At 41.8% G+C, this 15,517-nt stretch overlaps 1 protein-coding gene across 4 annotated transcripts in view; it reads right to left on the reverse strand.

The window, feature by feature from the left end:
* LOC147200703 (uncharacterized) overlaps positions 1-15,517 on the reverse strand; it is a 48,799-nt gene that overhangs the window by 11,779 nt on the left and 21,503 nt on the right. For all 4 annotated transcript variants that reach the window (XR_015101926.1, XM_086121144.1, XM_086121142.1 and 1 more), the window contains 10 exons: positions 15,419-15,448; positions 14,527-14,603; positions 14,081-14,277; positions 11,262-11,477; positions 9,372-9,409; positions 9,237-9,283; positions 7,714-7,745; positions 7,145-7,261; positions 5,639-5,770; positions 181-222 (listed from right to left, as the gene is read on the reverse strand). Coding sequence is in view for 3 of the 4 variants with exons in the window: in XM_086121142.1 (XP_085977268.1) it covers positions 181-222; positions 5,639-5,770; positions 7,145-7,261; positions 7,714-7,745; positions 9,237-9,283; positions 9,372-9,409; positions 11,262-11,477; positions 14,081-14,277; positions 14,527-14,603; positions 15,419-15,448 (928 nt within the window). In the remaining variant the exon portion in view is untranslated. The remainder of the gene's footprint in view (positions 1-180; positions 223-5,638; positions 5,771-7,144; positions 7,262-7,713; positions 7,746-9,236; positions 9,284-9,371; positions 9,410-11,261; positions 11,478-14,080; positions 14,278-14,526; positions 14,604-15,418; positions 15,449-15,517) is intronic.

The raw sequence follows: 15,517 nt of genomic DNA on the forward strand, positions 1-15,517 counted from the left end.
AAAAAAAAAAAAAAAAAAAAAAACAACAGGACCGCTTACCCAGAACTTAAGATTCCTCCCACATTCCATAATACATTTACTTCTGTTCTGTATACTTGTGCCAAAGACTTTATAGTGCAATTTTCCTGTTGGATAACACAGTCAATTCTGCTGTGAAATTTAGTGGTGGAAATAACTTACCAATGGGTCCAACGACTGCATCAGTAGATTGTAGAGGGCCACCTATGCAAAAATATTAGTTCAGTAACAATATTAATAATAAACTTACAAACAGAAAATACAGCATTACAGTAGATCTCAAGTCTAAATTTTGGTAGTGAACTCAAGGACCAGGGCCGGACGATTATGGAAAAAATAATCACGATTTTGAGTGAAAGAGAAATCCCGTTTTTTCAATGGATTATTCATTGATCAAGATCAGAATCATAGTTTTTGGCCAAGTATGTAAAACAAACAAGGATTTTTTCCAGTGGTGCAATACTTTCAATACTATGACACTTGTGCAGTTGGTGCAGATAATCGTTGCACCGTTTTAAAGTGACCAGTAGCGGTAATTGTAGTACAACTTTAGGTGTGCAATAGCAGAGAAAGTCCTTGAGTGCTTCAAAGGATCTAGTGCTGGGAGCCGGAGTTTTTCCTATTTTGTAGTGGCACCAAACCAGACTGGAATGGAGAAAAACAGGACTGCTTTTATGACTACTGTGTAGAACTGTCTCAGCAACTCCTGTGGCAGCCATGCTTCCTCAGCAGCCTCAGGAAGTACATCCGCTGCTGGGCCTTTGTTAGATAGGAGAAACTGTGGTTTCAAGACCAGGTTCTTGAAGGTCTTGACAGTTGACACAGGGCAGTTGGATACTTTGAAGGACAGCTGTGATGAAAGTTGTTTCCTGTCCACGATCATCTCCACAAGTCTCGAGCATGTTCAGCTCCAGGTTGTGTTGGCTGTGCCGGAGTGCTCAGCTGTTCCACTTGTTGGTATGCAGACTGGTCACAGTCTTTGATGAGGGCGATGACTGTGGTGTCATCTGTGAACTTTTATGAGTTTGACGGCTAGGTGCGTTGAGATGCAGTATTTCGTGAAGAGGGAGAAAAGCAACGAAAAGAGGACGCATCCTTGGGGGACCCCAGTGCTGATGGTGCGGGTTGATGTTGTCCTCCTGAGCCTCACCTGTCGTGTTCTGTTCATCAGGAAGGTGCTGCAGGATGTGGTGCAGCCCCAAATTGACTGCGTCATCCAATGACCCGTTTGCCCAGTAGACGAACTGCAGGGGGCACAGCAGGGGTCCGGTGATGCTTTTTAGGTGGCCCAGCACAAGGCGCTTGAAGGACTTCATGATCACAGATGTCAGAGCGACAAGACGACAGTCATTCAGTTTGGATGTTGCCGTTTTCTTGGGGACTGGGATGATGGTGGGCTGTTTGAAGCAGGATGGGACCTCACACAACTCCAGCGAATTGTTGAAAATCTGTGTCAAGACTAGAACCAGATAGTCAGCGCATACTTTGAGGCAGGAGGAAAACACGCCATCCAGCCCTGCAGCCTTCTTGATCTTCTGCTGCTTGAGGAGCCACCTCACATCCTGTTTGTGGATCACCAGGGCGGGGAATGGGGTCTGGGGTGTGAATGAGGTAATTTCTGGTAGGGGTGGGCAGGCAAAATTACATTGTTTGATTTTTAAATAATTTATTTGCAAATCATGGTGGAAAATAAGTATTTGGTCAATACCAAAATTTCATCTCAATACTTTGTTATTGTACCCTTTGTTGGCAATAACGGAGGCCAAATGTTTTCTGTAACTCTTCACAAGCTTTTTTCACACACTGTTGCTGGTATTTTGGCCCATTCCTCCATGCAGCTCTCCTCTAGAGCAGTGATGTTTTGGGACTGTCGTTGGGCAACACGGACTTTCAACTCCCTCCACAGATTTTCTATGGGGTTGAGATCTGGAGACTGGCTAGGCCACTCCAGGACCTTGAAATGCTTCTTACGAAGCCACTCCTTTGTTGCCCTGGCTGTGTGTTTGGGATCATTGTCATGCTGAAAGACCCAGCCACATCTCATCTTCAATGCCCTTGCTGATGGAAGGAGATTTTCACTCAAAATCTCTCGACACATGGCCCCATTCATTCTTTCCTTGACACAGATCAGTCGTCCTAGTCCCTTTGCAGAAAAACAGCCCCAAAGCATGATGTTTTCACCCCCATGCTTCACAGTGGGCATAGTGTTCTTCGGATGCAATTCAGTATTCTTTCTCCTCCAAACACGAGAACCTGCGTTTCTACCAAAAAGTTCTATTTTGGTTTCATCTGACCATAACACATTCTCCCAGTCCTCTTCTAGAGCATCCAAATGCTCTCTAGCAAACCGCAGACGGGCCTGGACGTGTAATTGCTTCAGCAAGGGGACACGTCTGGCAGTGCAGGATTTGAGTCCCTGGCGGCACATTGTGTTACTGATTGTAGCCTTTGTTACTGTGGTCTCAGCTCTCTGTAGGTCATTCACTAGGTCCACCCGTGTGGTTCTGGGATTTTTGCTCACCGTTCTTGTTATCATTTTGACGCCACGGGGTGAGATCTTGCATGGAGCCCCAGATCGAGGGAGATTATCAGTGTCTTCCATTTTCGGAATAATTGCTCCCACAGTTGATTTATTTACACCATGCGTTTTACCTATTGCAGATTCAGTCTTCTCAGCCTGGTGCAGGTCTACAATTTTGTCTCTGGTGTCCTTCGACAGCTCTTTGGTCTTGGCCATAGGGGAGTTTGGAGTGTGACTGACTGAGGTTGTAGACAGGTGTCTTTTATACCAATAATGAGTTAAAACAGGCACCATTAATACAGGTAACGAGGGGAGCCTCGTTAGACCTCATTAGAAGAAGTTAGACCTCTTTGACAGCCAGAAATCTTGCTTCTTTGTAGCTGACCAAACACTTATTTTCCACTGTAATTTGCAAATAAATTCTTTAAAAATCAAACAATGTAATTTTCTGAGTTTTTTCCCCCACATTCTGTCTCTCATGGTTGAGCTTTACCCATGTTGACAATTACAGGCCTCTCTAATCTTTTCAAGTCTGAGAACTTGCACAATTGGTGGTTGACTAAATACTTATTTGACCCACTGTACGTTTGTGTGTGTGTGTGTATGTGTGTCAAAGTAACAGAGACAATTGAGGGAAACTTAACCGTTTTTTAACAGCGGCATAGGCTCCTGAGTCTGTGGCTGACACTGACAGATATGTGAGCACATACTGTACTTCTTGCTTGTCATAAACCCCACAATGCATTGCGTTTCAAAGCTTGGCAATTGAAATGACAACACCAACATCGTCTATCCAAGTAATGTCCCCACCTCCCCCAGAAGTTAAGCCAGAGGCAGGAGTTGAAACTCTTTCTGACAGGGGATTCTGCCAGACGGTCGCAGCAAACACTCACAATACCTTTTGGTCTGGCAGGTTGGAGCGGTACACTCCCATGCCATTGGAGCCAACACAGCAACCACAAAGTCAATCATCGAACAGCTGCATAGGGTGTTCTGGTACCAAGTACACATACGGTCACCCTTCTGTTTGAACATGGTGTTCGTTATGGACAATCCCTGATGAGCACAGTCCAGTAACAGAAACACCACTCGGGTTCTGATCGGACAGGTGGTTCCTTCCAATCACACTCTTCCAGGTCTAACTGTCATGAGAATGAGGCCGTTCCCAGGCAGAGCACTGTCCAGCACACCCTCTAACGACTCCAACAATGGTGGGTACTCTTGAGCTACTGTTTGGTGCATAAGCATGAACAGCAGTCAAGACGCGTCCTCTCACCCAAAGGTGTGGGGACACTACCCTCTCATCTACCAGGGTACCCCAACGTACTGACACCAAGCCCGAGGGCAATAATTATGCCCACACTTGCTCTGTGGCTCTCACCATAACCAATTCCAGAGTGTAAGAGAGTCCAACCCATTGAGAGGACTGTTACCAGAGACCAAGCTGTGTGTAGAGGTGAATACGACTATGTTGAGTCGCAATTTCTCTGCCTTGCGCACAGGCTCAGGTTCCTTCCATGCCCGGCCAAGTCCCATGGACAAAAGCCCAGCCACCAGGCACTTGCCAAAGAGGCCCATCTCCAGACTTGGCTTCAGAGAGGGGGCCTGGTTGACCTGCGTTAGGGCAAGGGAAATTGGGTCCATATATTGTAAACATCATCAGGGGTCTTTTCCGGCACACAATGTATGGTGCCTCTCGAGAATAGGGTTCTCCAAGCCCGATCCTCAGAGGCCCTCACTCACACTTGAAGTCCTTGTGCACTCCCGCTGGGAACTACTGGAGACTCTGCTAGGAACATTAGAAGAAGTGCAGTGCAGTGATCCCTCGCGACATCGCGGTTTATTTATCGCGGCTTCAAAGCATTGCGTTTTTTTCCCCCAAAGTACTGTATTCCTAACGTTTCCGAGGTTTTGTACATGCCTGTACTGTATATGCAACGGGCACTCATTCAAGACACATGATTGGCTCCCGGCGTGACATCGACCAATGACAGCACGAGTGGATTTTTCCCATGCGCTGACTGGCTGCACATCTTCGTAGCCCCACTCAGCACCTTCCCTTGTGTCTCGTCACACTGTTGATTATCTGGCATATTGTCTCTTAGTGTTGTGTTTGCTACGTGCGCGGCGGAGAGTGAGCGAGAGAGAGAAGGTGGGGGGAATAGGCTCGTCCCACAGCAGCAGCACTTGGCCCTTCGTTTCCTCCTCCACAATACCGATTAATTGTCTTATAAACACATCGGCTGCACGAGGATAGCTGGCCAGGAGTTAGCATGAGGCAAATGGCGGCTACACCATCAGAGCATGAAGCAGAACGGTAGCTCTTTGGTCAGAAAAGGTTGGGCACTCCTGGTCTATATATTTTAAACATGCTGGTACCCACATACACTTACACAAAAATTCCTGGGGGGCGCAAACCCTACTTCACGGTTTTTCCACTTATCGTGGCCAGTGCTGGTCCCTATGAACCGCGCTAAGTGAGGGATCACTGTACACTTGTTCACATATCAATATGTTTCATGGCACATAAAAAGTTGGATATGTTCAAGTTACAGTAACAGATTTGTTTGCATTATTGTTGTAATCTGCGCTTCAGCTCGTTTGAGTTCTTACTGATTGACAATATAGTCTACATACAGCAATAATTTCACGTCACACTTGTGTGACAGAATCATTTTGTCAAGGTGAACACTTACAGGTATTAAGTTTAAACCTGTAATATTCAGAGAAAAATAAACTATTAATACCCGTTTATTTGGCTCCATTTTAATATCCTATCATCTATAATAGATTTGATATTGTTTACGGTAATAAAGATAAATTGCTTGTTTACTCCCAAAATAAAATACAATCATTGAAAAAGCCCCAGAAAAACACTGCAATCGCAATTTTCTAGGGGAAAAAAAATTACATTAATCGACATAATCGTTCAGCATTAGTTTTGACCCATAGATGACCCCCCCCCCCCAAGGGGAAAAAAAACATTAAACTTTGCACCACAGTGACAACATTCATAAACCATATATTCTGTGAATAAAAGTGATTCTTCAACTGCAAAGAGCAGGAGATCTGATTAGACTAATTAGAAAAATGCCTTACCGGTGTGTCAATGCCCACATGCTCTTTGATATCGACGATCTTCAGGTCACAATCTTTGATCTTTGCAGGAATGGAGATGTGAGCTTTGACCACCTCTTGAGCAGTCTTCAAGTCTGGTACAGACACAAGAGCCTGACATAAAAGGACATTTTATTAATGTTTCATCTGACAATCCAACACAAATTTATTATCATCTATCATCAGAGTTGGACTAACTGTTTGTACCATTGTGAATTCAGACCATGTTATTTGCAGGTAAGTAAAGCTCCTTGCTCATGCACCAGACTTTGTTCTGTTATCTAAAAAGTCTAGATGCCCAAAGTGCTGATTGTGCTGCATGGTCTGACCTTAACCCCTCACAAAAAGAGAAAAATTAGATTAAAAAAAAAAAGGGAGCGCCTAACTGCTCGAGCGAGAGGCTCCATGACAGATCTGTGAATGATGCTTTGCCGTATTTTTTGTGGCTGAAATACATCTTTTTTTTTTTTTAATAAATACTTTCATTGTCTTTGTTTCCCTGGACAAGACAGAACACGGAACTTGCTTCAAATAATAAATAAAACAGATCCTTAAAACACAGTACTGTCGGCACTTCAGAAATAACACTGTTCATCATGACAAAATGAAGTGGTGAAATAAACAACAACCACTTCTAATCGGCTACAGAGGACAGAGCTGCTGTGCTGACTTCATGCCTCGAGGGATGTTCTCCTCGAGTTCAATTTGGCAAAGCTTTGCTTTGGCTCCCGCTATTGCTCACGCTTTCGGTGCTAACATTAGCTGTGGCTGCACTCACGACTAGGTGCTTTGCATTGATGAAGGAGGCTAAACTTGAGCTGCTTCGGTGGTAAGCAAACTCCTTCCAACAAATTGGGCACAAAACTCTACCTTTATCAATCGTACCGTCAAAGCGTTTTTGGAATGTAAATTGTCCATTTATTGTGCCAAGAACTCTCACATACTCCTCCATTTTCACCTCTCCTCTTCTCACCGCTGCTTACTTAGCCCGCAAACCTCCAATGGGAGCCAATCAGCTTAAGCTAAACAAGCCCAAAAAAAAATGACAGCCAATCAATGTGACTGACAGTTGTTTCCCCACCCTTAACAACTCGAACACAGCAAGCCTACACATAAAAGGGAAATTAAAAAATGGCAACCCACCTACAGAAACAATAAAGTTAGAGATTAAAAGGTAGATTAACGCGATTAAAAACATAACGCGCTAAATATGGCTGCAATTAATTAGTCGCGATTAACGCGATAGAGGTGTCAAATTATCTCTAGGTACCTGTCAAAGTCGATACCCACCCTCCCTCCTCTACTTGTACCCATGTAAAATATCCTCACTCAGTTTTGGAGTGAAAAAAACAAAACAAAAGGCAGTGTGTAAGAAATTCCATTAAGTGCCGGCTGAACCTCCACTTATGATACACTAGAGAAAAAAAATGGAACTGGTAACTACTCATCAAGCTCAAAGTGGCTAAAGGTATCATTGGTAACTGTTACCTTTCCAAGTGATGAAGCGGAGATGATGTCAGTGGGGTTTCCAAAAGGCTGGATGAGCTTAATGACTTCATTCTCTGACCAGTCGCCATCAGGAAGTCCTGTGATCAACACTAAACCCTTATAGAGATAACAAAAATGAAATTAGCAAGCAAACAAATGTTTTAATAAGACTCTTGAACAAATATCCAATTAACAATAGTTAATTGGATATTTGTTTGTTCCATCCCATTCCCCATAAACAGTGAGGAATGGGATGGAAAACATTTCTCTAATTTCATGAAGAGGAAATCCCCAAATCAGGTTGAATGATCAAGTAAGAGTGATATACATTTGCAGAGCTGATGATATGTGGACAAATATACAATGATGTCAACATGAACAGTGCATCCAAGAAATTATTCATAGCACTGAATTTTACCAATTGTTACATTAAAGCATGATTTCAAATTCTCCACATGACTAACATATCCGAGTTAGGAGAGATGGTTGCACAAGACATATTTCCCCCCTCTCTGTGAAAAATGATGAGTGAATGGTTGGCGAATTCACAATTGTATGTACGCATTTACCTTTGCAGAAGTGCTTATGTCAGCCTCACTCACTTCAGTCGAGAAGTCCAAAGGAAACAAGAACAAAATGAGAGGGTAAAATGAATATTGTATCGATTTCTGTAAATAATCACTTCAGTTCATGCAAGTTTCTTGACCAATTTGCCAAAACACATGCTACATGAGACTAGGATGTTCCGATTAAAATGTAGAACACTGTGCTACAGACAGACTTGATCAGAGAAGTGAGACAACGTAGTGATTAGCAAGATGCATCAGCTCTGGCCTATTATATTTTGCATGTTAATAAGGTTGATCAGATTCCTCCCAGAGTCCACAAACGTTAGGTTACAATGTTTTAAAAAATTATGCTCGAGGCATAAATGGTTGACTGTTGACTATAAGCCATTGGGAAGTTGTCCATGGCCTTACCTCGCTCCTACTATGCCACAAGGTTTTTACCTCAGCGATTACCAAAGCAGCACACCAATTAGCCAGTTGACACCAATCAGCTGCCTCAGAAGTCCCAGAGGCCGACAACATGGTTAAAACTAGCCAACAGCAAGAACACATCCCTCAACTTTGGTGGCAACCACCAGGTCCTAGGATTACTGCCACGATGGACACAGACATTCTTTACAGCCACAGCTATGTTCGTCCGTCACAAAAATGGGGCATGGTGCAGTATTCTTTCTTGATTTAGCCTCTGGTCGTAAACAAACCATGGAATTCGTCAGCTGGACTCTCAGCACAATGGACACAATTTTTTGACAAAAAGAGAAGGCTGTGGGGGGGCCTTCTTGCGCCTCTGGGACATTTGCTGTTGGGTACACCTTAGATCACTGGCAGAAGTGGAGGAGGTTTGTCTAACAATACTATCCGTAGAGGGTGTAGAAGACATTTACATTATTGGCCTTCTGATAACAAGTATCCTGCAGTTTGTAGTTGGCAGTTTCCTGATCTATCACAAAATCCCTTGGGTGTTTCACATACTTATGAATATACATATGAATAAATGTAATTCTGGTTTAGTAGATGTCTCAATAGAATGAGGAGGATCAAGGGACATCACCTCAGATCCACAAATTATATGTAGCTCCTCTCGACTTGCTACTCTGGCAAAATGAGATGCTACACCATGGACCATATTTACTTCCAAAAACACGACATGTGACTTTTTTTTGGAGGGGTGGGGGTGCATATCACTCGCCGTCGTGCTCGTGTGCGTCACATCACGAATGCTATGTGTTCACATGAGAAGTCGCATTTGGTTTCATCATGTGAATGAATCCATAAAGACGGGATTTAACAAAAAATCTGAATTGAGCAACAAGCCCTGCAGTGTCAACGTAGGCTGGAACTGCACGTTACACATTCTTTTGAATTATATTTTAGTTTTCACTAAACCATAGTACTCTTGTATCATATCAAGATAGCTGGCATGATTATTTTGTTTAAAAAATGTGGTCCAAATCGCTCAGCCCTAGACACAACCAGATATAGGACAAAAAATAAAAATAAAAAACACATATCTGGTTTCTTACCAGAGTATTTCTTTTCAGAACCCTTGTCTGGATTTATAGGAGGTTCACTGTAAACAGAAAATAACAATTCAGAGAAGCCAGAGTCAGATTAAAGTTGTTAATGTGGGAGGTAATATGGCCTTTAACAACACAAACCTGTTACTGCAGACAGAAGAATGCTGTGGCTCTGGTATCTAAAAAGGGAATTAGCACTTTTGAGTGTAATGCATGTTTTCACAAATATAAAACTTTAGGAATGTTTCTGAAATTTAATTGCCAACAATTAAGTAAAAAAATTAAAACAATCAACTGGATTCAACATTTTTTAAGCACATAACTAAAATAGAATAATTCTGTGATTGCATCAATTACCATTTATTATACTACAGAGATTAGTGGAGTAAATCACTAAGGACAATTCAATATGGTTTTTGTTACATGTGGTGCGAAATGATTCAAGGATAGTTTGATTTGAAAGTGGAACAATTTGATTCGGATCTACTCAGTGGGATTACGATTCCATATGGCACAGCTCAGTTCGAGAGGGTATGATGCAATTAGTTTTTAGTTGTCACTTTACATACATTTGAATGAACTTGTCAGCACTGTAATAGTGACATTCCCTTCAAATATACTGTATATGTCTCCAATAATATGTATCTCAATGTATTTCAAAGTAGAACAATTCGTTTCAGTTTGATTCAATACATCAAAATAAAAAAAACATTTTTGAAGAGGAAAAAACATTTTTTTGTTTGACCACTGCTAGAGATAAGATATACCTCCACAGATGTTCATGCCTCACAATGTCTGTTGGGCAGATGGCACTGGATACCAGTCCACTTTATGCAGCAATTAGGGCTGGGCGCTACGGCCTAAAATAAAATCCCAGATTTTATTTTATCCCAGATTCCCAGATCCCCCCCCCCCATAATCTGGATTTGAACTAACTTTATTACCTCACACATTACAGTCAAAAACCCTTTCAGAACCTTAATATTGGCATCATTTGGGTTCTGATAGGCCATGTATAAACACGCACAACCCCCCCACCCCAAAAAATATGTATACACCGGTGTGTATATATATATATAAATAAATTCCACCACCCATTTTGCCATGGTAGGCTGAAGTGAAATTTTGGCAGCAACAAATCGCCGACAGCCAATCTCCATTGAGAATGTACGGACTGTATCATGCAGCAGCAGAGGCAAAAGCATAGACGCATACCCCCGACCACCTCCTCTCCCAACATATGATGCAATAAAATCAATGAGGAACAATATCATCAATATCAGTCTGTGGGACTAGGATGTCGACAAAATAGTGAGCATCCAATAGTGACCGGGAACTAACCAAAAAGGAGCAGGTGTGGAGGGATTGGAACGAGAAAATTCGTACATCCGGTGAGTCTACTGACTTGTTTACAGTTTATTGAGCTGTCAACCATGAAGGCATTTAGCAGCCCAAAAAACAAATAAGCACCGGTCACGAGCGTGGCAAGATGTTAAAACGTTTCTACTTGTGTTGGAGTAGGAGGAGAAGCCCCCACCGCCCCTCCCCTCTCTGATCAAAACAACCCCGGTGTAGAAATCCAGTGAACAAAGCTTGTGAGACATGCAATAAAAGCGATAGAAAGGTATTTCTGGCCTATATTATGCCACCATCAGAAGTTTATTTAATGCTGATGGAAGGTTTGATGAACTTCTGGATGCTCTTAGTGTGAGTCGCACTCAGGAAAATGTCAGTAAGAGGTTATATTATAACCCGTGACTTGATGAACAAAACATGCTGGACTAGTAAACATAACCCCAGTGAATAATGTAATTCATTTGTACAGTATTGAGGACATACTGTATGACCATTTAACTATCAGTACGCTGATACATGACTGCTTTTGCAGATGTGTAAATGTCTCTTGTAATGTTCTGCGCGATTGACTCAGTGTTTGCCAAGCTTTCTAGTCATATGTCAAACAGTGTAAATGAGTAAGTGTAAGTGCTTATGAAAGGAGCTGTTGATGTAGAAAATACAATTCAAAAGCACCTTTTGTCCATCACCCTTTTGGCTCTCTTCCTCAGATTTTGGCATGACGTTCACACTGTTGATCTCGCCATAAGATGCTACTAACTTATTAACTTCTTGCTCTGTTTTCTTCTTTGGAATCCCAGTCGGATCATCCCGACGGCCTGCTATGGATGCGTCCTGGGATGCTGGTGCCACAGTCTCTTTCTTTTTCTTGGCAGGTGGTGGATTGGACGACTAATAAAAACAGCAAAGGTTTGAGGTTAATTTTAGCAAGAGTATGAGGCACATATGTGCCAATCGAATAATTGAAATTGGACATGACCTGCAACACGCTTATTACAGATCATTTTCTTACCCAGTACAGCTCAAACTTGAACGTTTGAAATATCTGAATAGCATAAAAAGAACAAGCTACTGACACAGAACTTAAACGGCGAATCTCAAGAAGCAAATAAACACATGTACAGTAGACACCAGTAATGTCCGCCTCTCACATTGAATAGACACAAGAAACACTGGAAATTCGACACAACTATATGGTCGATTTCCAACTAGGTCTGTATGATCCACTTGAGTGATGTGAGAAAGAATCAGGTAATAGTTAAGTCACTGTAAAGTGAAAATAAATGGCTTGCACATTTGACACAACACAGAAAATAGTGTTAATTATGGAGGATCAACCGTGCCAAAATATAAATATGTGTCATGCATTTCCTAATCATTTCAGTATTTATTTAATTTACGATATAATCATTTCAGTATCTATTAGGGCCCGAGCAGCGACCACTAGGGGTCTCTATTGTTTTGTTAGAAATTAATTGTTATGGCTATTGTTTATTTTTTAACCCCCCAAAAAACCTGCATATTCAACATCCTGGTGAAAATTTGGTATTTTAAAGCAAAATGATCTAAATAAAATGGCTCTGTAGCATCACCTCGTGTGAAAAAGTAAAACCAATCACAGAACAAGTTTGACCTAGGCCAACAAAAATTGGCAGGCATGTGTAAGCACCCGGAGGCAAAAAAAAAAAAAAAAAAAAAAAGTCTATTGCAGCGAAAGTCTAAAAGAGTCTTTCTCAAATAGTGGGGGGGGGGGGGGGGGGGGGCGTGGTGCGATGCCAGGTGAGACATCAATCAATGACAGCATCATTGGATTTATCCCATGAGCTGATTGGCTGCGCATCTTCACAGCCCCACCCAGCACCTTCCTCTTGTTATCTCTCTCATCAACACAGATTGTCTTATCATAAACACAACAGCTGCATGGGAATAGCTGGCCAGGAGCTAGTTGGAGGCTAACGGCTGTCAGAGCGTAATGTGAGATGGACACAAATCTCTTTGTTTCTCTCAGAAGGCAATGCTGATGAATGTTAATTACTGTCTAAGGTTTTATAATTAAAGATTTAAGTAAATACATCTTTGTCTCAAATATGTAAAGTATAAATACTGTTGGGGGCCTGGTGATCGAGTGGCTAGTGCATCGACCTCACAGTGCAGAGGTACCGGGTTCGATTAATGTTGAAGTTGTACAAAATACATGTGGAGATAAGTATATAAAGGCTTTTGTTTAGCTTTGACACTCAATTGCAGTTTGTATCGCTTTAAGTGCATTTTCAGGCTTAGGTGTGGACTTTTCTCAAGTTGCATTTTTCTTGATATGGATTTGCTGAATGATTAAGTTAATGCCAGTTTAGGGTCCAGGTTGTCAAATTGTACAAAAGAAATGTGGAGATAAGGATTGTTTAGCGTTGACACCAAATTGCAGTTTTTATCGCTTTAAATGCATTTTTAGGCTGAGCTGTGCATTTTTCTGAAGTTGCCATTTTCTTTTCGGGATTGGTTGCATGATGAAATAAATGTTCTTTTCAGCTTCAGGATGTCAATTTGTCACAAACACACGTGCAAATGTGTGTATAAGGCCTTTTGTTTAGCTTTGAGGCGGCCCGGTGGTCGACTGGTTAGCACGTTGCCTTCACGGTGCAAAGGTTATGGGTTCAATCCCGACGCCGGCCTTCTTGTGTGGAGTTTGCATGTTCTCCCCGGGCCTGCGTGGGTTTTCTCCGGGTATTCAGTTTTCCTCCCACTTTCCAAAAACATGCATGGCAGGCTGATTGGACACTCAAGATTGTCCCTAGGTGTGAGTGTGGATGGTTGTTCGTCTCTGTCTGCCCTGCGACTAGCTGGCAACTGGTTCAGGGGGTCCCTCGCATATTGCCCAAAGACAGCTGGAATATGCTCCAGCACACCCCGCGACCCTTGTGAGGATAAAGCGGTTCAGAAAACGGAGGGATGGATGGATAAATACTGTTTAGGCTTTTACAAAAGAGTAACTGTACTGTACCAAAAATAGCATGGTAGAGATACGTGCATACTACTTGCTACACTGAAAACAACAGCAGACAGAAATAGGTCAATAAGGCATGCTCCTTTTGAGCTAGATGCAGGCCCATGGCAGATGCTAAGATCGTGTCTGTGCTCCATTGCTAACACGTCCACCAATGTCTGGCTATACATACATTGTTTTGATGGGTAATTTACCTCTGCCAACAAGGCTTTCATAGTGATGTGCTTTTTACCATGCTGTAATCTAACTGTTCATCAGTGATGAGAGAGCAGAGAAAAGAATGGCACTGAAAGTGGCACTGTGGAGAATTACGGCCAATTCTGGAACTATAAGACTTTGAAAGGTATTGTACAGTCAAGACTTTAGAATGGACTGGACACTATTCTGTCCGCTGAATCCGGGATCTGTTGGTTAAGGGTATGTTTAATCGAAGTTCCACTGTATTTAGAATCTTTATTACTATTTATGTATTTGAAAAGTGAAATACACCCACTGGGTCAGCAGCCTTGGCATTTGCAGTCCTTTTGGTTTCAGTCCCAGGCTTCGTTGACTTTTTGACAGTTTTAGTGGAGGAATGAGATTTTCCATATTTAGAACTCTGATCAGCCTTGGAGACGCAGCTGGTGTCAGCAGAGTGCTTATTCAGATCATTATACGGGCGTTTTAAGCCACTATGATGTGATGAATCTCCTAAAGATGTGGGAGGAAAAAAAGCTTCAGTTAATTATTCATTGTGATAAAAACAATTTAAAATGGCCAAAAAAGGATAGCAATCTACTGAACCCATGGTATGAGAATCATGCGCTTTTTCAACATGATGTCAATGAAAACACGGGCTGAAGAAAAGATTGGTGTACTTCTGCACAATGTCAACAGCTACCAGAAATGAAGTTTAAGAAAAAAAAAAAAAAAGACCCAATATTGTGCCCGGTGGCCAACCTGTGCAGTGATGTTGGCGGTGGTCCTGGGGAGAATGAGGTCTCGTCTGCAGCCTGTGCTGTTCCACTCTGCTTTTGCTGTGGAGTGGAATTGAAAAGTGAAGGGTTAATTAACTTAGAAATATGGTGTGCACAAAATGTTTCTTTTCTTGACAATGGTGAACCAATTTGTAATGTCAATTACACCTACAGTAGGTAAGACACTGGGCACATTGCAGCTGAATTTAATTTATGGATGCATGATATTTATTGGACCGATAATTGTTGGCCGTATATTGGAACAAAATGGTCAGATACTGAGAAATTAGGCCGAAATTGAAAGCTCAACTCTAAAATCAATCTTTAGAGGATAAATACTGAAACTTGGGGTAAACATTTTCACAAGCGCACGGTCCCATTCATTTCAAAGAATGAGAGCCACAGCCGAGGCCTCATGCAGCCCACAGGCATTGGCACCACCTCAGGGGAGGAACTCGCTGACAGCTTCCTACCATCCCACAACATCGAGACGCATGATTGAAACGTTTTCTTCTTTTAAGTTGCAATAATATATTTGTAGTATAGAAATACAAATGATATATACAGTATAGGTCGATATCGGCCATACTAACATGGAAATTATCGGTGATCGTATCGGTTTGAATTTTCATGTTGTGCATCACCATAGAAATTGTTTAAAAAATGCAATGAGGTATCAAGAACCATTAAAAATATGTTAATAATAATAATACATTTCATTTATAAGTGCCTTTCAAGACACTCAAGGACACTTTACAACCAAAACAAGAACAATAAAACCACAGATAAAATTATAAATAATAAAAGGAGAGATGAATTTGCGTTATTGATTAATACTGTGATACAATTATGGTTACAATGAAAATAAAACTAACCTCTTCAGATCTGGTTTCCAATCAGGATACCTTCATGAAAACAGAAAACATCTTTTCACATAACATTCATTAATTAAAGGTGCTAAAAGGTTCAAGTAA

Source organism: Hippocampus guttulatus, chromosome 9 (assembly GCF_054856545.1).
Source record: "Hippocampus guttulatus isolate MCC_2025c chromosome 9, RoL_Hgut_1.0, whole genome shotgun sequence".
In the NCBI taxonomy this organism is placed as follows: domain Eukaryota; kingdom Metazoa; phylum Chordata; class Actinopteri; order Syngnathiformes; family Syngnathidae; genus Hippocampus; species Hippocampus guttulatus.